General features: G+C 40.6%; 2 protein-coding genes across 3 annotated transcripts; one reads left to right on the top strand and one right to left on the bottom strand.

Moving 5' to 3' along the window:
- Positions 1-9,230: 9,230 nt before the first annotated feature.
- Positions 9,231-13,432, bottom strand: LOC123977133 (major histocompatibility complex class I-related gene protein-like). Of its 2 annotated transcripts, XR_006826534.1 has the most exons (8): positions 13,345-13,432; positions 12,383-12,649; positions 11,335-11,613; positions 10,898-11,200; positions 10,466-10,573; positions 10,305-10,322; positions 9,905-10,141; positions 9,231-9,408 (listed from the first exon to the last, which is right to left on the bottom strand). XR_006826534.1 is itself a non-coding variant. In XM_046059666.1 (7 exons), the coding sequence occupies exons 1-7, from the start codon at positions 13,391-13,393 to the stop codon at positions 10,131-10,133; spliced, it is 1,035 nt and encodes a 344-aa protein (XP_045915622.1). In that variant the 5' UTR covers positions 13,394-13,432; the 3' UTR covers positions 9,231-10,130. The 2 variants fall into 2 exon arrangements, 1 of the variants encoding a protein (XP_045915622.1); XM_046059666.1 differs by having other exon boundaries at positions 9,231-10,141.
- Positions 13,433-14,386: 954 nt separating this feature from the next.
- Positions 14,387-22,692, top strand: slc39a7 (solute carrier family 39 member 7). Its single transcript, XM_046059646.1, has 8 exons — positions 14,387-14,540; positions 16,096-16,559; positions 18,122-18,290; positions 19,183-19,260; positions 19,825-19,959; positions 20,197-20,310; positions 21,241-21,437; positions 21,755-22,692. The coding sequence occupies exons 2-8, from the start codon at positions 16,104-16,106 to the stop codon at positions 22,007-22,009; spliced, it is 1,404 nt and encodes a 467-aa protein (XP_045915602.1). The 5' UTR covers positions 14,387-14,540; positions 16,096-16,103; the 3' UTR covers positions 22,010-22,692.
- The last annotated feature ends 1,726 nt before the right edge of the window (positions 22,693-24,418 follow it).

Raw genomic sequence — 24,418 nt, 5'->3', positions numbered from 1 at the left:
ACCAACAGGTTTTTTATTCAAGATTAAACACCATTTTTACAACCAGCACTGTAGTCATAAGCCACTCTCCTGTGACATCAAGGTCACCATCACATCTTATTGTACCATCAGTTTACAGTTGTTGTTGCCCTCTAGTGTAAAATTACTGAAAACACCCTATTTGGTGTAAAGTTACCTCCTTTTTGATGAGTACAATAAACATAATTTGCTGCATATTTTTACCTTCAACAGTGTGTGAGTTCCTTTAGTCCACCTGCGTGTGTCTGAAGCAGGATTACAATTAGGTAGGTACATGTCCCTACAAATATACTATGCAATTAGAGAGATAACTCTGTCTATTTGTGACTGTCTCTTTGCCAACGGCGTTGCCAGGTCATTTTTCCGGGTCTTTAGCCCCTGATATTTTGACTGTAGCCCTGAATGTAAATCAACCACAGCAAAAACATATTTTACATGTTAATATGCAATAATCTTCATGACACATCCTGTCTCTGAGGTCTTCAAAGAGCGGAGGCTACTCGCAATAATAGTGATTGTTTGAAGTTCACGTAACGACCCCCCCACTGTTACACAGCCTGCCAGCATTTAGAGAGAGCACGAGAGGAGAGAGAGAGAGAGAGAGAGAGAGAGCGGCTCATCAGCTGCATAGCCTACCCTGCATAATGCAGGCACAGGAACTTGAAGGAACAAAGGAGAGCCCGGGCCACTGCCAGGCAGAGGAGGAGGCCTGAGACAGTAAAATCGAGTGAAAGTGACAGTGCTGAGGGACAGAGAGAGAGCAGGATGAGAGTCGAGGTTAAGTGGTAGGCATGTAGCTCACCCTGTAGGGAGGGAGGGTCATTTACAGTGGGGTTGCTGGGGACATGTAGCCACTTTAAAACAGCATTTGTTAAAAGTTTTCTGAAAAATAGCTTGCACCAAGAAATGTTAATTAACAAATAAAAATGCTATGAGAAAGGTTTATTTGCACAATAAGCCTGCAATGCAATGTAAATACAGAAGAAATTTCTATATTAAAAAAGTAACTTAAGGTAAAAATAGAATAAGCTACTGATTACTGCATTACATTCTATTATATTTTTGTATTCTGAATTGTCATAAGCCACCTACATTTTGTCCTTCACCAAAACAAAGACATTTCCACCATAAATTGGTGCAGATGCCACAGTGTTGGAATAAAAATCATGCAGCCCTCACTTAGAGACATTATTTAGAAACTGTAAACCTTTTTATTCACCACGGGAGTTTTCCTCGTTTGTCCTGGTCGCTGTTTACATTCCACCTCAGGCCTGTGTTAGTGAGGCGTTACTACACCATAAACATGGAGAAAAAACATCCAGACTCCCTGCTCATTGTTCTTGGGGACATCAACAGAGCAAACCTCAGCCACGAACTCCCAAAGTACAGACAGCATATTAAGTGTCCCACCAAGGACACTAACACACTGGACCACTGCTACACTACATTAAAGGACGCCTATCGCTCTCTTCCCCGTGGAGCCTTAGGACTCTCTGATCACTGTCTGGTTCATCTTATCCCAACATAAAGGCAAAAACTGAAATCTGCTAAACCTGTTATAAAGACTGTGAAAAGATGGACCAATGAGTCAAAGCTGGAGTTACAGGCCTGCTTTACATCATTACAGCATCACATCCTGCAACACGTCAACTCTCCAGGGACATATGCAAGGATCCTGTTCGTGGACTTCAGCTTGACCATCATCCTCATCATCGGACATCCTCAGCACCAAACTCACCCAGCTCACTGTGCCAGCCTCCACCTGTCAGTGGATCAAAAACTTCCTGACTGACAGGAGTCAGCAGGTGAGACTTGGGAACATCACATCCAGCACCCGGACTATTAGCACCTCAAGAGACCCAGGACCTGAAGTAGGAGCCCAATACTGACACCATCATCAAGAAGGCCCAGCAGCTTAGCTGCCTAAGGAGATGTTGATCCACTTTTACACAGCTATCATTCAGTCTGTCTTCTGCACGTCTGTCACTGTCTGGTTTGGATCTGCCACCAAAACGGACAGAAGAAAACTACAACGGACAGTCAGGACTGCAGAAAAGATCATTGGTGCCAACCTACCCTCCATTCAGGACTTATACGTTTCCAGAGTCAGGAAACGGGCAGGAAACATCACTGCAGATCCATCTCACCCCGGACACAACCTCTTCGAGCTTCTCCCCTCTGGTAGGCGCTACAGAGCACTGTACGCCAAAACCAACAGACTCAGGAACAGTTTCTTCCCACAAGCCATCACTCTGATGAACAGATTTCTGATTCACGGTGTCAGGAACAATTCCTGTACAATAACCCAGTAACTCTGCCTCTAATCAGCCACCTGTTTAATAGATAACTTATTTACTATTTCAGTGTTGTTCAAACTGTTATATTGTCATACTGTAGATACTGTATACCAAATCTACCTACCTCAAGTCATAACTCCTGCACAAAATACTTATACTTATTTATTCCAGAATCCTTTGCACTAAGCTTCATTGCACTGGGTACATGTGTACATGTATGTATGTAAATGTACCTGTATATCACATTCACCTCCTACATGTACATACTCCTGCATCCTTTGCACTCTGATTACTGCACTATTTGTCAATATGTCTATATTGTTTTTGTTCATAGTGTGTATATTTGTGCTGTCTACGCTGAAGTCTGTGTCTGATTTTATTTTTATTATTGTGATTTTTTTGTATGAGTAAGCACATCGTGAGCAATGTACTGTCCAGAGTCAAATTCCTCGTATGTGTACACATACCTGGCAATAAAGTGGGATAGATTTTGAATGTGCAGAAATTTTGAGCAGAAACTTGCTGAAACCTAGGAGTTATTAAAGTCTGGGAGGTTATAAATGAATTCATTAAAGTGAACAGAGCGACGACAAACTCTTGGCAGCAGTTGGGCTCATCTCTTTTTTGACACAATCAAGACAAACAAACAAGCAAACTTTATTGAAAATATTTAACTAAACACAAAAGTGCATGTTCAAGTCAGGCAGATTGGGTTCAATGTGGGCCACTTTCTAACTAGACAACCATGGGCCCGTTACTGCCCCTACCCACTCACACTCACTCCGCCAAAGCAAATGGCAAGCACTAAGCACTAAAGTGTAAGTATTACTTGCAAGTACTTACAAGCCATCTTTTGGTTCTGTAAAGCTATGTCTGTGTTACATGTCATACGAAGGAACTTATTCAGTATGTTTGTCTTACATTCAGTTTCTCAGAGAGTTCAGAGCCGTTGTCAGGAACTGTAAGGTCAGAAACAAACTGTGTGAAAAAGTGTAAAGTCCACTCATACTGACATGAACTTATATAAAGAGTAAAAGCAGGAAACAGTCTTAAAATACCTGCATTATAATGTAAAGCCCTGTTTTATCTACAGCATAAAGTGTGTGTCAGATCAGTTTAAATAGAATAAAAGTGAGTTTTACTTATGCTGTTGAGATGAAATCAAAAGGGAAGACAAATATTTTAAAGTCCAGTAATAAATACCAGAATATACATCCATCCATCCATTCATCGTCAACCTCTTATTCTGTGTACAGGCTTGAGCCAATCTCAGTTGACATCGGGCGAAAGGCGGGGCACCCTGGACAGGTCGCCAGTCCAGAATCAAAATCAGATGTAGTGTTTTACACATACAAGGAATTTGCTTTGGTTATATGATGCTACACATAGACAAAATAAAGTTGACATAAATAAATGCAGAAATATATAAATATGAAATAAACAAATGCAAGTTATATAAGAATAATTAAAGAATAATAAAAGAATAGAAAATAGAAAAATAATACAACTATTATCAGAGAAGGAACAATGTGGCAGATATTTACATGTGCATTACTCCGGTTTGTGTTGTGCAGACGTATTGCAACGGAAGAGAATATTGTGAACAAAAATATATAAATTGACAAAATATATAACTATAGAACAACAATTAACAACAAATATGTGCTATGTGCCAGGTTTGTGGATGAAATTCAATGAAGTAAAGAGATGCGCAAAGACATTTGCGCAATTTAAAAAGGGGGGAGTGTCAGTGGGGGACCCGGGCCTTGTTGATGAGGCTAGCTGCAGATGGGAAGAAGATGTATTTGTGGCGAGAGGTTTTGGTCCTGATGGACCGCAGCCTCCTCCCAGAAGGGCTGGGCTCTTTCTGAAGTCGACGACCATCTCCACTGTCTTCAGAGTGTTGAGCTCCAGACTGTTCTGGCTGCACCACGTCACCAGATGGTCAATCTCTCACCTGTAGGCGGACTCATCCCCACCTGAGATGAGCCCAATGAGGGTGGTGTCATCTGCAAACTTCAAATTTCAGGAGCTTGACAGACTGGTGACTGGAGGTGCAGCTGTTGGTGTACAGGGGGAAGAGCAGAGGGGAAAGAAAGCAGCCATGAGGGGAACCGATGCTGATGATCAGAGACATATTTTCCCATCTTCACGTGCTGCTTCCTGTCTGTCAGGAAGTCTGTGATCCACCTGCAGGTGGAGTCAGGAGCTGGCCAACTCTGAGGAGTGGCTGGAGGAGCTGGTGGACTGAGCTGTAAGGCCAGAAACAAACTGTGTGAAACAGTGTAAAGTCCAGTCACCATGCACTGAACCTTTTTATAAATAGTAATTGAAGGAAACCATTTTGAAACCCTTTTTATTCTGCAGCACAATAGTGCAGGTCGCCAGTCCATCGCACGGCCACACATAGACGAACAACCACTCACGCTCACACTCACACCTAAGGACAATTCAGGGTCGCCAATTAACCTAGACTGCATGTCTTTGGATGGTGGGAGGAAGCCGGAGCACCCGGAGAGAACCCACGCAGACACGGGGAGAACATGCAAGCTCCACACAGAAAGGCCGAGGCAACCCACGACCTTCTTGCTGCGAGGCGACAGTGCTAACCACCGCACCACCGTGCCGCCCAGAGAGAGACTTTTGACTTTTTAAAAACACTTTAATAAAAACATCACTGATCCACAGACATAAGAACATTCAATAAGTCAGAGAATCAACTGGTTGACATTTAGAGAAAAGAAAACACTTACACACAAATAAAAACATCAAATTACCTGAAAACACGACTAAAACTGAGTTCTTCATTCACCACAGAACAAATGACATCATCATAACACCACTGACATACAAACACATCCAAGCTGTTCATTAGCTTATGGAATTTAAAGTCCACTAACACTCTGGCCTTAACCAGAGAGGTGAACACATGGACTTTGTCTCCACACAGCTGTCCTACTACCTGCTTCTTTCTACTCATGTACAGTATATGGACAGTTTGGCTTCTCCTACAATAAAATTTAACAGTTGCCACTTTGTTGCATTAGTCTTCCTGTAAACTGCTCCAAAAAAAGTGTTAGACCACACTTCATTAAAAGAAGAAAACAAGCACATTGAACAGTTCCCGCAGTCCGCTGCACTCTAAAAAACAATGAAAAACAGTTTCCAGCAGCCCACAGAAAGGACAGCTGTCAGAGACAGAGGGATTAATCACAGACATAAAAGAGTTCACCGCAACAGCCCCATGTAATATTCTCCACTGTAAGTCACCTGTGCACTTCTTTAAAGGAAGTTTATAAAAGACTCTCCAGACCGATTCACAGCGTTACTATCCCCCAGTTTCTCCCTCCACACCGTGTCACTTCTACCATTGAACTTGTTTTTACACAACACCTTCACACAACACCTGTAAATCATTTTACCCGTCACCGTCTGGAGATCTGGGTCTTTCTGATGCCTGACATCCAACAATAAACTAGAACAACAGTCAAGATTGGGTACCAGTCCCAACTTCGGAAAAGGGTCCTCTTCGTCCGGAGCCTCCTCACCTTTCCAGTACATCCTCAACAGCTCATTATCCACTGCTGTAAGTTTTTTAGTCCAACCATTCAGAATGTTCCTCACGTGACGCACAGATTTTAGTCCAATCAGTGCAGCCACAGCCTCAGTGTTCATAAAACCAGGTCCAGCTACATCCACTATCTGTCTGGGAGTTGAGAGTATATCTGAGAGTTGTAGTGCCAGCAGAACAAAGTGTGTGATGGAGGCCTGGTGTACCACTGTCCTGTATGTCCATTGTGGATCCACCGATCAGAGGCTTGTTCAGTAACCAGTACAGGGAGACTGACGGCTCCGCCTTTTCTTAAAAAGGTGCCAGGGCTTAAAATCTCCCTTTAATCTCCCAGATTTAAATAACCTACATCCATTAAAAACAAAGCAGTGTCAAGTCCTAACCTGTCTGTTCTCCTTAAAATGATGCTTGCAAACTCTTTCCACACTGGGTATTTAAAACCAGTCAGATATCTCTGTGCAAATTGAAATCGAAAAGTTGCCACTCTGCTTGCTAGGTGTACCAGGCATTGCCCCCCTTCTTCTTTTGTTAAAAAAAGCACACTCTGGGGTACCCAGTGTAATCTGTCCCAAAAAAAGTCCACTAAAACTGCTTGTAGTTTTGAGAGTAAACCAGCAGGTGGCTCCATACAAGCTAAACGATGCCACAGTGCTGAAGCTACAAGGTTGTTGATTACTAGAGTCCTTCCTCTAAAAGACATCTGAGCAAGCAGCCAAGGTCAGTGCCCAAAGAACTAGAGACATCCAAAACATTCCTGATTAAAGACACGTTGTCTGTGATGGACCTACCAGGCACACAGATCCTGGTGAACAATTTCCTCCATCACCTGCTTCAACCGGTTAGCTAGAGCCTTGGACAAGATCTTATAGTCTGAACAGAGGAGGGAGACTGGGCGCCAGTTTCTGACGTCCTGAAGGTCCCCTTTCTTCGGCAGCAGGGTTATCACAGCTCTCCTGCAGCTCAGAGGCAGGGTCTTATTTTCAAAGCTTTCATTGAAAACATCCAACAAGTCCTGACCAAGCTTTTTCCAGAAAGTCTTGTAGAACTCAACAGGAAGGCCATCAATACCTGGGGCCTTCCCTCCATCCATCCCCTGCAGGGCAGCATGCAGCTCTTCGAAAACCAGAGGGTCCTCTATAGCTCAGGATAGTCATCTCTAGAGACTCTGGGCACTCTGAAACACTCAAACAGTTGTTCATGCTCCACATGCTCTGTTTTATACAGCTCAGAGTAAAACTGCACCACCTGTCTCCAGATTTCATGAGTTCTTCCCCATCAGCTGACTGTAGTGTGTGGATGTACTTGCTCTGCCAATTTGTCTTTTCCAAGCCAAAGAAAAAGTTGGACGGAGCGTCCATCTAGTTGATGCTCTTGAAACGTGAACGAACCAGTGCTCCCTGGGCTTTGGTGCCCAGCAGGTCTGCTAACAAAGCTTTTTTGGATTTGAGAGCTTCAAACTGCTCTCGATTTCCTGTGGACTCAATCAAGCCTAAAAGTTCCACTTTCAGTCTCTAGAGTCATCATTGATCTAGTAATGTCCCTCATGACATTCAGAGTGTACTGCAGACAGAGCTGTTTGATTTTAACCTTCCCACAGTCCCACCATTGTCTTAAAGAAACAGGTCCTTTCAGACCTATGCACCTTCCAGAAATACACCACAAAATCTTTAAAATTAGCATCACTGAGTAAATTGGTGTTAAAATGCCAGTATGCAATAAAAGCACTGCAGACCACTAAAAAATGATCACTAAAATGTACAGGTAAAATGCTACACGTCTTAAAAACACTAAAATGATGTTTAAAACAATAAAACCTGTCCAGTCGAGCCAAAGAAATAAAAAATTTTCTTGTATGCACCCAGGTGTAACTGTTGGTCTTCAGTGGGCAACCTCCTCAGTGTGTTTTTATTAATTCATTAATAAAGCAGCATGAGGTTCAACATGGTTCCTGTCCAAAGAATCATTCTGAGTACAATTAAAATCTCCCCCTAAAAACAAAAAGTCATCTGAACCACAACTAGTCAGAGTGTCACTGAGAGTATTAATAAAACGGACTCTGTCTGAGCCAACATCTGGAGCATATACATTAATGAATGTGAGAGTGAAACACTCAAACTTGGCTCTGACCATCATCAGCCTTCCTTCTATCACTTCTTTAAGTTCATAAGAATTCGTCAGAAACTTCTTAGAAAAGAGAACGGCTACCCCCTACTTTTCCTCTACTAATGACGAGTAGTAAGCTGCTCTGGCATTACGGAGGGCCTTCCTATAAGTTTTAAGACTATCTTGCTAAATTAAACGAGAATTTTCCAGTTTGGTGGAACGCCAATTCCTCTCAAGTTTCCGCGATATTTGCTTTAATTTGCGAGTTTCAGTATTATACCATGGAGCTAACTGAGCAAAGAGGGATTCTGTGTGAACACTATTTCAATTTCAATACCATATACCAGAACAACCCTCTCCGGTGAAACTTTTGTATTCTAATTGGTGTCTATTTTTTTTTGAAAATAAACATATTGGTAAAAGTTCAAGCTTTTTCATCTGACCCAAGAATGCTTTACATGACACTACATTGGACATAAATGGGTCCATGTTTCTTACTGGTGTCCACATTCACATTTATTCTTCTCTGAAGTATCATGGAACACCATGAAAACTAGAAGATAAACAAAACTGTTTCAAGCACAAAGCTATGGAGGACGGACTTAGACACAATAGAAAATTAATACAGAAATTAAAAAATGCTCAAATAAACATCCTATTAAAAATTTCTATAAATATGGTTAATGACAACTCTGCGGACGAATCATGTAGTGATTTACAGAGTAGCCTAATATCTATGAATTATTTTAAATACTTCCTTCATCTGGTTTACAATTAGGTATTTGTGAGGAATCATCAAAATTTTCTTCTAGTCAATGTCATTTATAAATCGGTTCCAATATGATCTTAGATGTGGAATAGATACAATTTCTTTCTAAAACCAGGCATGAATGTTCTTATTATTTCGAGGATGTTAAGAGAAACAAATTCTTCCAATTGATGATTCAGCCACACTGAGGAGAGAGACAGAAGTAGGTGGAGGTCTGTCTCTAAAAAGGATTATTGTGCCTGAAGGAATGGTGTCAAATAGTATGTCAGGTGCCTTTCATGCAGCCACATGCATACAGTCGCCCGTCAGTCACTTTTCGTGAACTGATCAATCTCAGCCCAGATGGGGCGGGACATAAAAAAATGGCTGACGCGCTACAGCAAACTTTGGAAAGGTTGAATGTTGTTCTGCATTTACAGTTATTAATATTGACAAATTAGTACTTAGCATTAACAAAAGACTGACCACCATGTAGAGAATTTTTCTTGCACAATAATTTAATGAACGAACACAACACATAGAAATTAAACTGCTGTTTTTACCAAATTGTAAAACATAGATGAAGAGAATGGATCCAGGAGAACATGTGAGCAGCTTCAGGTGTCGCTCACTGAATAGGATCTATTCCACACCACCTCCATCATTGAGTCCTGGAACAAGGACAGGCCACACAAATGCAGAAGAGGACAACATCATTCACACAAAGAGGAGAGAGAGCATTGCACAGCTTCAGTAATAATAGATGACTTTTCTCTGCAGGACAAACATGGACTGTAAGTACAAATGTTAAATATTCATTGAGACTGAGACCGGCCTGCCGGAAGTAAAGTATTTTCACTTATTCATTCTTCTTCTATCATCAAGTCATGACACACAACGTTTTCAACATGGTGCCATTCTCTATCTCACTATATACTGCAGCTTTCCTGAAGTCATGGAGAACAGATCCTTGTTTACAAGAGAACCAACCTAAAATTAAGTGCTGAATTTCTAGCCAACACAGCAGCCCATATGTCCTTTACTCACATGGGAGACTCTCATGACCGCTGTCCAGTGTGCTGATCCTAGAGCAGTCCGAGGTACCCATAACATGCTAGTGGGTCAGAGTCCCACTGAAAGGACTGATGACCAATGAAGTTTTTTTACCTCTCAAAATGACTCTGTGTTCCAGACAACCATCAGCTCTGTCAGTCGTGTCTAAGTGAACATGTGCTGTGGGCCATTTGCATTAGTGTATTCTGCTTGACCTCAGAGTTACACCCCATTCAGCAATATCAATACTCTTCAGATGTTTTTTTTTCTTTGAGAAAATCCTGTCCAGGAAAATGTTGTGGTATTGCGATCAGTGGATTTGAGCTTCCTCTTCTATTCGTCAGTGTCCCCCTGTCAAGACAAGTAGTAAATACATAGTAGAAGTGAAATCTTTCTAACACTGGTGTCCGCATTATGCAGGATTTCTGTTTTTAAGGTGAACAATATGTTAGTTGCTTGTCCACAAGGGAAAAAATTTAACTTGATTTGAAATATTTCAAGGTAGAATACATACTGTTAGCAGGCTGGAACCCTGAAATAGAAATGGCAGAAAACAACATTTAACATTTCAGAATTCATAAAGGAGAAAAAGACTCGACAAAAAAAGACAAGACAAGACTATACTCTGTATTTATCCTCAATGCATTAGTGGAGTAAACCATCTTTGTTCCTTACCATTATTGCACCTTCTCCAGATGAAGTTTCCAGCGATGCAGACTGCTGTGAGGAGCAGGCCTACAATAGCTCCAGTAACAGCACCAGCAGGGAACCCTGCAGGAGAAGCTAGAACCATAACAGAACATTCTCACTTTGAGTTAAATCACATTGTTGCAACATAACAAGCCATGCAGTGTGGTTCAGGAAGTGTGTCCACTGGTAATGCCTCATTTCTGGATATTGTTGATTTAACCTGTTTTCATTCATTTTTAAATGGTCCAGTCAATCATTAATGGCCAAACAAAGGTGTGTTAAATAACCTAAAAATAACCAATTTGCACATCGTGCACCGTTATCAGTGTTTGGTTTAAGTGGGTCCATGGACAGAAATGGCAAACAACTAAACATGCAAATGAACATAACCAGAGGTAATTCTGATACCAGTCGTACCCCAGTTGGTCCTGATCTTTGCTTTGTCCAGTTTGGTGATGATGTCGTCCTTCACACCAGAGAGCTGAAACACACAGTCGTACCTCCTCCAGTCTTCAGGTGTGTCAGATGAAAGTTTCAGGTCAACACTCATCTGGAAGGATCCATCGTTGTTGGGGAGGATCTCTCCGTGGTCGACGTCCTCATGAAGCTCCTCTTCATCTTTCCTCCAGAACATCAGGGCTCTGTCAGGGTAGAAACCTGTAGCGTGGCAGCTGACTGGAGAGGAGGGAGTCTTCTGGAGGAGAGACACTGAGGGAAGCTCTGGAGAGAAAAGAGAGAGGGGTCATGAGGTCGATATATATTGTTTCATTTTTATTGAAATGTTACTGTGCTTTAGAAAAAATACATGAACATTGAGTCCACGTACAACAGTACATCTGGCCATGTAATTCTACCTGTTTTCTGCAGAAAGCTCCTCCCATAGTGCACATACTTCTTCAGCCAATCAGGGCATTTGTGGATGTAGTAGTTTTTATTGTATTCTAATCTAGCTTTCTCAGTATCCCATTTAAGTTTAGTTATGAAAGCTTGTGGTTTTGGAGCAGTCCATGTCAGTGTCTGCAGGTCCAATGCTATGAAGTCTTCTCCATCGTAACCATACTGATTAAAACCAATAACCTCTCCAGTCTCATCGTCCCATTCACAGCCGTTCATTCTCTGTAAAATGTGGGCACCTGAGGAAGACAAAGACAGAGACTGCAGCAAAAGTGATAAAATTACATTCCAGCATAGTCAACTATGAACAGTAAATATCACATTTTCAGACACACTGAGTCACTGACACAGAGACAGCTGGGAAACAGTGAGATCTTAACAGTCCACATTCTCTCTTTACCACAGAGACTAAGGCCCCATCCACACTACTGCGTTTTCGAATTAAAACGGAGACCTTTTGCTACGTTAGCATCTCCCGTCCAGACTAAAACGACTAAAACCAAGACCTAAAAACGGAGAAGTTTGGAAACGCTGCCAACCCCGTTTTGCGTCTGGATGGATAGCCACACTGTCTGCCCTTAGTAGTAGGGGAGAGCCGGGACGATTGAAACACTTTTCAGATATAAGTCATTTTAAAATATAACATTACAGACAGAAATCATTTGTTGTTGTCATCAACAACACATTTAGGGAGATGTAAGTCTATGGCTGATGGGGAAAAGAAAGGGGACACAGGACCACTGGCTAACAAGGAACATTGTGCTCAGAACATATGTGGCAGGAATCTAAATTCCCCAAAATTTGCCAATGTCAACCAGAATAACTGCCTTAAAAGTTCCAAAGTGAGGCTAATGCTGGTGTGGCAGGCAATGCCACCATGTAACACTGGAGAATCAAGGGATGTGTGTGCATAAACTTGTGCTTACACTGGAAGCTACACCTGACACCAGAAGGAGAAAACATTTCACCCGTAAAAAGTTAAATATTGTGAGCGTAAACATACTGTACCTCCGGTGTGGTTTAAGCGTTGCTTCAAGCTGTCAATGTTAGCTCTGAAGACCTGCTGATTACCAGAACACTTCAAAGCATACCACTCCAGGTGTTGTGGGTCATCCTTTATTAATATTTTCATCCAGTCCTGTTTGGGTTCTGCTTTCTTGATGTTGCTGTCACAGTAACCCACCTGAACATCATCAACCATTGCAGCACCCACAAACTCTGGAAAGTTTGGGATTCCAGAAGTTGCAGTAAGGAAATATTTCAGGGAGTGTTTCACTGTAGGGCAAAGAAGGATTTCAGCTTTTGAATGGAATTTTCTTTATTGTTGGTAAATTATCCCCAAAAGTTTAATTAAAAAGTTAAATCACAATGAGCAACAAAATAATATGTTAGAGACTTACTCCCATCACTAATAATATCTTTAAGTTTAACTGTGTGCATTGAGTGGCCATTTTACAATATTTCTGTAACAGATAAGAAATTACAGGCACACCTCATTATTGTAGCAGTATTTGAACTCATGCTAATTTGCAATTACATAATGATGTACTTTTATTAAGGAAACCTATTTAATGTGTTGCTGTATAATTTCGACAGTTAAATGATTTAATTAAAAATCTAAAAATAGCCTAACAGTGGGGACAGGATGTAAGTATGGGCTTTTGATTGTGAAAGTCTACCATGCTTCCGTCTTCTAACGGTCATGTCTATGATACAGTTTGCTACTATAATATTAACAAAACTTTTTTAGTTGTCTAACTATAGTGGCGCCAAACAAATCCTAGCTATATATAACCTAATGTGCTGTTTTGTAATGCAAAGTAAGGCTGTTCTGAGTTCAGTGTGACTTTAGAAAAATGAAAGTGAAATGTCAGTCATAGAGCGACACACTCTCCCCAAAACAGTGACCTAATCAAACAACATAATTCTACAGCAATAACGGTAACAGGAAAGAGTTACAAAGCAATTACCTGTAGTTGCAACGTGACAGAAGAGGAGACACATAAACAACTTCTTCATCTTGTTTTGAAGTACGTAGGCTACTCATCGAGTAGAGAGTCAGCTAATTTGACATTTGTTGACACTGAAGCTGCGGACTGTGGGGGCGGGTTTATCACAGTCTTAAGGAAGACTGGGCTATAAATGACCAACGTAATGACTAATATGGACAAATGGACTACTTCTACTGAAAACAGTAATAGATTATTAGTATTTCTTAGCCTATAATTAATTTAACTTAACCAAATTCATATGCGAACAGGATACTCATGATGTAAGCTGTCTTTATTTGAATTTATATGATAGACTGATTAGGCTATTTTACCAGATAGGCTAAATGAGTTTTTATGCAAACGGAAATGGAAAATCGCTCATTTGCATAACGCTAGGCCCAAAGTAGGCTAGTTGAGTAGACATACTCTTAATCAAAAATCTAGCCTACTTATGTAGGGCTATTTACAGAGTAATTAATACTCTGTTAATATAATCAAAAAGATTAAATATGACAATATTATGTGGTTATTACATTAAAGCTTACAACGAAATATAACATTAAGCTACAATTCTGTTTATAATGCAGCTGCAAAGAAAAACATTACAAACATTTTCTATTAATCTGCAAAATATATTTATACAAAATACAATTGATTGTGAATCTGTTGCAAGCCTCCTTTCCTAAATGTTTTTTTAAACTAGGCTTTAACAGGCTACACACGTTTATTATGTATTTATTTCATAGACTGTAGATAGCAGTGTCAGTCGCACGCTCCGACATCCTGCTCTCCTTCAAGATGCTCCTCTCTACAAAAGTGATGAGTCAAAATCCTAAATTCTTCTCGCGATATTTCAATTTAGACCTCGTGTTTTCTTTACGTCTTCACAATCAAAAAATGTTCAGTAATTATGTGGAAACGTTTATAAATATTGTAAAAAAAACATCTACATACTATTATGATCGTGTCATAAAAAAATGACATGTTTCGAAGGAGGAGGCACACTTGGAACGGGAGGACTTCTCGCGAGATTTCGACTAGTTTACTTGAGTGAATGCCACGTCTTACCAGTAGCATCAACGTAGACAGAAATAACAGCTGTTTATCGAATATATTGCACGCAGAACAGAGAGTTATCCAGCGGCCCCACAGGCAGTGATATCTGACACAACCCGGTAAGAATAAATTGTTTGTTTTTCATTGTATTTCGCAGTTAGTGATGTTGCTCCTGCTGCAGCAACATGTTAGCAAGTTGGTAGCTACCTAGCCAGCTAGCAGGCATTCTTCACAAACTAATTGAAACCGCAGGTCAGTGGTCATTGTTTGATGAGCCGGGGCTTTTACTGTTTACTTTGAGATTAAAGTTGACACTTTATCAGCTTTACATCCACTTCCGAAGTGGGAAGCCGCTAGCAAGTAAACACAATCACAAGACAAAGCTAAATCAAATGTGTCTGTTAAGTTAGCTAACGTAACGTTAATAACGCACGCATGCACACATTAAAGGTGTCGTTGACTGCTACTGCTGTAAGTTACACGATGTACGCATTATAACAGTTAACATCAGGACAAGACTCTCAATGAATATGTCTGGCATAGCACAACCTTAGTGCAGCACTGTGTTGCTAAATGTGCTGCACAGTCTGCACATCCTGCTGTTATATTTGATAGGAAACGCCCAAATTTGAGTCATTGCATTGGCCAAATTCCAGTGCAATCTAAATACCTGCCATGTTTGCACTATTCTGGAAACTGGCAGGTCTGATGAAGAAAGGATAGCTCCACGTAGAGGTGGGGAAATAAACCCTAATCTCACTGGGGAAGCACTGGTTTCCGATAACTTGAACCAGATTTGGTGGTAATCTGGAACACATTTGATTACATGCTGAGTGGCAAATATACCAGACAACCGCCTATTCAGCTTTGTCATTTCTCGCAGGTGAAATGTAAACAGAGCAGCATTTTTCCACAGTTCATTTCCACATAGATCATTCAGTAGTTGCACTGCTCATGAATGAGATAAATGCTGCAATATCTTGTTACGCCTTGTGCAATTTCTGGAACTGCTTTCTTTTTCGGTGCCTTAAAGTCACAAGGAGAAAGATGAGTCATTTCAGGCCCTTTCTTTTAACTGATTTCTGCTTATCAGCTCTTCACTGAAAAGTGTTGCTCTGTGAAATCACACTGGAAGCTGTGGTGTAAACTGCCCCTTACTGTTTATTTTATTCTATACATATGTACATTACTCTGCACTGTACTGCTTTTTGTACTACTGGCTAGATGCATTTATTTGTCTTAGTAAATGTACTCTGTTTAATCACAATAAAGCTGAATGTAATCCAAATGCATCAGTTACATGTGCCATAAAGTAGATGGTATGTTCCTCTTCAATTGCTTGATGTATTTAATGCAATTTTGGTTTACGTTTTGTTTTTTTATATGATGTAAGGTGAACTTGAGTGCCATGAAATAAAATGTGGTGTTGTTGTTGTTATTATTATTATTATTATTAAATGATTGATGTATGCAAACTGTGCACATAATTAAGACAAATTAGCTAAGGTAAAGTACTGTACTAATAAAGTACTGTTTATGATGTTGCAAGGCAGAACATACCTGTAAATCATTCTTCCTTTATTATCTGGCGAGTATATTAGAGTATGTGTGTATGATCAGACATCCTGTGAGGTTTTATTTACTTTCTCTTTCTCACTTTTCTCTTTGTCAAAGGGGATAATATGGGCTGTGAACGTCTGCTGGCACTGACGGTGGTAACATCTGTAGTACTCCTTTTGGCCCTCCATTCAACCATCGCTCATAGCCATTCCCATGGGGACCACGGACATGGCCACCATCACCATGGCCACTCCCATGGAGAAGACGATCATGGCGCTCATGTGAAGATGTTCCACGGAGCGAGCAAGTGGAGCGCCGAGGCCAACCTCCCTCTAAAGGAAGAGGAGCACCACGGACACGGTCATGATCACGGGCACGGTCATGATCACGGGCACGCTCATGATCACGGGCACGCACACGCTCATGATCACGGGCACGCACACGCTCATGATCACGGGCACGCTCACGCTCATCAGGAAGATGTTGTTCGGGTGCACAAGGAGAAGCGTGGACACGGGCACTCGCACGGAGAGAAGAAGGAGGTGGAGAAGAGAGACATCGTGGAGCTCTGGACTCAGGTGTGGTCATTGGTTAGAATAGGAAAAATGGGTTGTCTACAATAGACTAGGAAGGTGATCGACAGCATTTTATCTTCCTACAGCAGCTATCAGTGGTGCTACTCTGGGTCACGCTGTGTAAGACTATTTATGAAGCAGCCCTCAGGTTTGACTGTGTGACTGTTTCATTCCATTCAGCGATACATGTCAAGTACAAATATGTCAACTTGCCTGGATAAATATAGACACAAGGCTGCTTAGGAAGACCCAGTTTAATCAAGAAATCATTTTAGAAATGTTATGGGAAAATATTTAAAGAAATTGTTTGGCATTTTGGGAAATATGCTTATTTGCTTTCTTGCTAAGAGTTATATGTGAGATTGTTAACGCGTGGATCTGTCTGTTAAGACTCCAGTCTGCCACAAAACCCCCTCTAAAACAAAAACTTGTAATTTTTACAATTTGGTTTTGTTATGTATCAAATAAATTAGAGATAGGGTGTTAATTAGTGAGCTTTAGAGGTGCTTCTAGGCGGAACGAGCCAGTATAGATATTTCCCTGTTTTTAGGTTTTCTGCTAAACTAAGCTTCAGATTTAACAGGCAGATAAAAGTTGTATTGATATTCTCATTTCAAAGAAAGCAGAAAGCAAATGTATCTTTTTTTTTAATAAGAAAATGTGAAACTATTCTTGTTAAGGCTTTGCAGGTTCTGTCATTTAATGAAATTGACATTTAAAAGTTATAGTTTATAGTCGTCTTTCATTATCACATTCAGTTTGAACTGTTCATGTTATTGTGTCCATGTGGATACATTATAATATAACGTAAATTAGTGTAATTTTGCTTAACACTTTTGTTGACTTAACTCTATTACCAGAGCTGAATCAGCAGTATTTAAGTAACTTGAATGACTTGACTCACACGGCTTGTCATATTTGACAACATTCAGACACCTTGTCTATACCTGGAGTATTTTAGCCTTATTTTTAGCCATTCATTTAACAAAAGAGATTGTTCTCCATTTTAAATACTTCAGCTTCCTACATCAGACCCATGACTGCATGTGCTTTACTCATGTAACAGCTTGTAGCCTTTTTTGGTTCACCTTCGTCCCTAACTTGTTGGACTGTAATTGCTGTCAAAACGCTTCTATGTACACAGCAGCACTTAGCCTGAAACACATCCAGTGTGTGTGCTGATTTAGACCAGGTTTACTGTAGCTTAAACAGCCAGACTTAGCCTTACTATGTTGTCTAAGCCAGTAAAGGTTCAGTGAGTAGTCCATTTTCTCCTCCTCCATAAGCCTCTCAGAAACAGGTTTCCATGTAATAATTTATTTTACTGTTCAGTCATTGGTACTTATTAATAACAAGATCCTATCCAAACAGATTTGTGCTTACAAATCTAAGCACCTCATACATATTTTAACTAAATTAGCATCCACACAGATCACTGTGCCTCTCCTCTCCCCCTCTAAGTCCTGTTTTCCCGTCATGCTGCGTTGTTGATGATCTTGCAGTTCGATGACTTTCACTCCCACTAGACGAATGAAAAGTAAACGTTGCTCATTTCCTCTCCACAGGCTATTGGAGCGACCCTGCTGATCAGTGCGGCTCCTTTCTTCATCCTGTTTCTGATCCCAGTTCAATCCAACAGTGACCAGCATCAGAACCTTCTCAAGGTACTGCTCAGTTTCGCCTCAGGTGGACTGCTGGGTGACGCCTTCCTCCACCTCATACCTCATGCTTTGGGTAGGTAGTCGATCTATCGAAGTCTGTTTTTAATCGCTGTCAATCTAGCTCAGTATTTAATATATTACGTGTGTGTGTGTGTGTGTGTGTGTGTGTGTGTGTGTGTGTGTGTGTGTAAATATAAATATATATATATATTATACATTTGTAATGTAAAAGACTTAATATATGCTGGCCTTATTAGTTCACAAGGAGCCTGTGACAGAGAAAATAGTCCCATCTTGATTAAAATGCAGTAGATTTACCCGTTGTGCTCTTGAATTTTGTGAGATGGTCAATGGCAAGAAATCTGCTCCGTACACATGAAATAAGCACATATAAGAACCACAAAATTATTTATTTTATCCAGCACTCATAGCTCAATTTTCCTTTGTATGATCACTGCCAGAGTTATTTAGGCCACAGAATTTGAAGTACAACACTTTTATTATTCTCATTTATTCATTCAAACCACTTTGGACCATTTTGGTGTGAAGAGTTCTCAATACAATAAAAATTTTAATCATTATGTTTAAGGAAGCAAAGGTTTCATGTCACATTTGTTGATTTCTGAGTAACAAATGACTTCAGATGTTCACAGCTGCCAAATGGTGCTATGACAGTGTTACATAGTGCCGCTGTAAGTTATAAGACTGTTCACTGTTTTTCGTGTTTATTATAAAGACTATACAGACTAACAACTAATAACTAATTAGATTGTTTTCTCTTTGCCACTGATTCCCAAACATGAAAAACCACAACTCTATAAAGTAGTACAGATACAAACTATTTTCAGTCAGCTATTAACAACCGTGAACGAATGCTCATCGTAAACACAGACATCTCGGCACGGTCAGTTTGTCTTTTTGAGTTTAATATTTGTGTCCTCTTGTGTCGTATTTGTTCTGCACAGAGCCTCACTCTCATCATGAAGAAGATCACGGACACTCACACACAAGTGAAGAGTCACATGACCATGGTCACTCCCACGGTACGCAGTAATTTCCCTTTCTCTCTTTCAGATTTGTCACTACCAAAAGCCTAACTAAAAATCTACATTTACTTTCTACTGATATATGCATTTTTTCATACGCTTTTTGCGCCCCAGTTGACTTTTAGCAGCAGAACGTTTGATTGTCCGGTGGTCACGCCTCAAAAGTTTGGCTATTTCAACAGTGTTGCATCAGTCTGAAAGGCATTTAACAATATTTGACTTTCAGTGTCAGTTAAATGTGTTTTGTGGCCCATTTTACCTGAGGTAATGAAGCTGTCTAATAATTATGCACACCTTGATACAGGGAGGTGATCTCCTATGGCTACACCCTCCCTTATTACACAAATACACATCACCTGGTATGCTTAAAACCAAGAAGCATTTAACTTTATACATCTTGAAGTGGAAAAATATGTTGTGTAATTGTGCACACACACCACACATAACTTTGAGCTCTATACTGTTATCAGTAGTAGTAAGATGTAACAATCGTATGACATCTTCACATCATCTGTGCATGTATCAGTTCCAACCACTGCTTCCTGTCCTCTTCCTGCACAGGAGCTGCCCATGGCCACATGATGTCAGTGGGCCTGTGGGTTCTCGGCGGGATCATCGCCTTCCTGGTTGTAGAGAAATTTGTGCGTCTGCTGAAGGGAGGGCACAGTCACGGACATTCACACGGCCACTCGCATGGTACGAATCTGCTGAAATCCTTCCTGACAGAACATTTTCATTGTCATAAATGAAACGGACATCTGCAGAACAAAAGTATTACTTGATGCACCTAAAAATGAATTATTTTATACCTTATTTTGTACCTGTGTACAGTTTGTCCAGCATATTAGCCAATGAACTGTAAAGTCTTATCAGCCCACCTCAATAGCTAATCCGGAAACTTGAGGTAATTTGAATTTTATGTAACGTTTGTAGGTGCACCCAAGGAAAAGGACAGTGATGGAGAAGAAGAGAAGGAAAAGAAGAAGAAGAAAGATGACAAAGAAAGCAAAGACAAGAAATTGCCAAAGAAAGAGGAGAAGAGCACAGGTGAACAAAACATTGATTTGTTTACACATAGCTCTTCTTGGAAACAGAAAAGACAAACTCAACAAGTCCCTCTGCTGGTCAGTTACTGAACTTCAGTGTGTAATGTAAGATATTTACATCTTAAAAACACAGGACATAATCAGCAGTTAGCTGTTGGGTCGACTACGGTAATAGAACAGACATAGCTGTATGTACAGACTTGTGTCGTATAAATGTTTGAATCTAACATAGGATATTTGACACTGACTATTTATATTTTTAGTTATTAAAACAAATACTTATTACTTAATAATGGTATACTTGTTGAGGTTATTTTGATAAGACTAGTAGAAAAGATTTATACAGAGGAACCTGGTATCATTTAGTTATTTGCTGATTTGCAGGTTGAGTTTGAATGAAAATAGTCACATATAACTACTGTCTCAGTGGTATATATAGTTATTGACAAAAAAAACAACTTTTAAACAGAATTTTAATTTGGATGCCTATACAGCTTTTGACTTGTAAATCATCAAATCAGTTCTTACTTCAAAAGTAAGGTATCACAAAAATGTCAGTATTAAAACTCAGATATTGCTAATACCAGTATTAAACATCTAAAGTAAAAACATCTCTTCATCCCCCAAAAGTAACTTAATAGTCTCTGGTTTATCGTCTAATGGTCTATTTTTGGCCTTGCAAAATGCAAACTATAATGTAAATATAGTTTTATAGTGTAAATGCTGTATACATTAGACATTTCTTTTTCATTTTAAAAGCAAATCAATACTTGTCAGTTGTGCACAGTGATGATTCACAAATGTTTGAAATCTACAACTAACTAAAACACCTGATCCTTGCTCCCTGACCTATTGTCTTAGATGTAGGTTGGCTGAAAACTTTTTATGCACTATTAACTCCATTTGTTCTCTATTCTCTCCACTTACACAGACATTAAGGTGTCAGGTTACCTGAACCTGGCAGCTGACTTTACACATAATTTTACTGACGGCCTGGCAATCGGAGCGTCGTTCCTGGTTGGTCCAGCAGTCGGTGCCGTCACCACCCTCACCATCCTGCTGCATGAGGTCCCACATGAGATAGGAGACTTTGCGATCCTTGTCCAGTCTGGCTGCACCAAAAAAAAGGTAGCTAACTACTGTAGTTATATTTTGTAAACGTGTCATATATAAGAATAAATAATCTTTCTGTCACGGATAACCAGCAGGACATTTTAATTAATCTTGATGTTTATTGGTCCAGTATTCCGACACCCAATGAGAATGGACTTGTCTGGTTCTGTTAAGCTCTCAATATACTTACACCCTGTGCAAAGAACAAACATGTCATTCAAGACATGAACATTTAACAGAAAAGAAATGTATTCAAAATAAAATCATAAATGAAGAATGTGTTGAGATATTGACATTAAGACTGTAGTAATGCTCTTCCTCTTTCCAATCAGGCTATGTGTCTACAGCTGCTGACAGCGCTGGGAGCTCTGGCCGGCACAGCTTGTTCCCTATTGGCAGAGGGCGTGGGCGCTGCGGCGACCGCATGGATCCTGCCCTTCACAGCCGGCGGGTTTGTTTACATTGCCACAGTGACCGTGCTCCCAGAACTGCTGGCGGGCCGCTCCAGTTTTGGCCAGTCGCTAATGGAGATTCTGGCCCTGCTGTTCGGAGTCGGCATGATGGTGCTGATCGCTGAGTACGAGTGAGACACAGCAGAGTGGACAGGAGCCCCCACAGTGAGACAGGGAACAGAGAGGGACAGCTCAAAAATGGTTGGAAAAGAATGGTGATTTTAAGTAGAGTTCAATTGAATTATTTGTCAGAGGTGTGTTTTCTTGTCATTTGTTTTTTTTTTTTTTATTATCAGTTCTGTTTTGGGACAAACGCCACCTACTGATGCCGAATGGATGATTTTTGTTATGTATTTTTTAGCAGGTCACATTCCTCTATTTTTTTTTTTAATTTTTTTTTTTTTTTTTTTTTTGCTCAGCAAGAGAGACTGAGAGCTGGAAAGAGACAATGTGATGTTTTCGGGGACTGCTGTGTTGTTCACTGAGGGCAATCAGTCCCAAAATTCACCCATCACTTTCACTACATGGATCATTCAGCTACAGTTTTACAGCAGCTTAAACTGACGGCCAGTCCCTTCCAGAAGTGGCTTAAAGTAGTTAAATTTTCTAGCCATAACGCGTTTTCTATCATTTAGCAAGTGGCTGGTCCTTTAAAACTAGTAAAACTAATAAAACTATTTCAGAGTTGGGTCAGCGAAAGAGCAGCGATGGTCTGGCTCAGTGACCTTCTCACTTACACATGTTTCTGTTTCCTTTGGAGATATTGAATGTTAATATTTTTACATTCCGCAAAATAAAGGTAAATGTTGTGGCTTCTACAGATGTGCTCAAAATGGCATTGTGTTCACTCAAATCATTAAAATGTTAATGAAAAAAAAAGTTGTTGAACCTTTAACACTCCTCACTCACTCATTGCTCGTCAACCGCTTATCCTGTATACAGGGTCGAGCGGTGGGGTCCGACCCTGGACAGGTCGCCAGTCCATTGCAGGGCCCTTTAACATTCCTACACAATCAATTATTTTTTTCCCACTGAGGTATTAAAACGAATTGTCAAAATACTGATAGCTGTTATGAACATTAACCCGTTCAACATGAATTTAATTAACGTGTGAACAAACACGTGCTACTAACAGACTTGACCACAAGAGGGAGCAAGAGGTTCATCCACTGGTGTTATTGGCAGACAGACTAATGGGTTACACAAACAATGCCGACATATGATAACATGTCACCTGATACCTAACATGCCCCATGCTTACAATACATGAATGAGTCCTGTTCCCCTGCCACGTTTCATTGCGCACACAATTTCTCAGGAACGGCCTTAATCACATTCGCACCTGGAAGTTGTTAAATTTTCCAGTCCGACTGTGTGGTGTGGCTTGTATCAATATACGTGCACACCAGTATCTCAAACGCCTCTCTTAATGCCTGACAAGACCTCTGCGATCTGACCTTTTGTCCATTATACCTACAAAACAAAAAACAAAAAGGCATTTTGTAGGCATGTCATCAGGTGTATGATTAAACAAATACATCAAACAAATGCCAGTGATCACCAGTATAATATGTAGGTTGAAACACAATCATTTACTGAAACAGAAACCGCTGTACAGGAGGAAGACAACTGAATGAGGAACTGCCAAACTCTAATACTCAGCTAATAAGGTGAGGCTGCTGAAGAAAGTTTACTGTCCAACGTTGCACCAGGTCTCTTCCAGGCAGATATTTAAAGGTAGATAGGGGTTTCCAAATGTGCTGTCCAAGCTCCTTTGAAGAAGCACAAAGAAACGGACAATGTTGAGGACCATAGATGCAGCGGTCAGCCGAAGAAACTTACTGCAGCAGATGAAAGACACATCATTCCTACATCCTTTTGCAATCAGCAAATGTCCAGCAATCCCATCAGCTCAAAGCTGCAGAGGGACATCCATCTACTGTCCCGAGAAGTCTGGTCGGAAGTGGCCTTCATGGAAGTCTTGTGGCCAAAAATCCATACCTCTGACATGGAAACAAGGTCAAGCGACTTACCTGACCTGATTAGTCAAAATTTGAAATATTTGGCTGTAGCAGAAGGCAGTTTGTTTGCTAAAGGGCTGGAGAGTGGAAGAAAAATTAGTGTCTGAAGGCAACAGTGCATCACGGTGGAGGTTCCATGCAAGTTTGGGGGGGCATTTGCAAGTTGAAGTTTTGGTCAGAATGAATGGTCTCCTCAACGCTGAGAATTAGAGGCAGATACTTATCCATCATGCAATACTATCAGCATCTGAGTGGCCCAGAATTATTCTGCAGGGTGACAACAACCTCAAACATACATCGACAGTCATTAAGAACTATCTGCAGTGTAAAGAAGAACAAGGAGTCCTGGAAGAAGGGTGTTGGACTGGGGGTGGAAAGGGGACTGAGTGTACAGGGCCCTCTTGTGAGGAGGGCCCACAAAGATACTAGAATGAAAAGCCGTGGATGCAGGGAGAAGCCCATAGAGAACGCTTATGTACAGGGCCCAGATTTTTGTGCAAGGCCCTGCCTGGAAGTGATTGTA

The sequence above is a fragment of the Micropterus dolomieu genome, linkage group LG09 (assembly GCF_021292245.1).
Source record: "Micropterus dolomieu isolate WLL.071019.BEF.003 ecotype Adirondacks linkage group LG09, ASM2129224v1, whole genome shotgun sequence".
Classification (NCBI taxonomy): Eukaryota; Metazoa; Chordata; class Actinopteri; order Centrarchiformes; family Centrarchidae; genus Micropterus; species Micropterus dolomieu.
The sequence above is the reverse complement of the archived record's forward strand: the minus strand, read 5'-3'. Positions and strand labels throughout refer to the sequence as shown.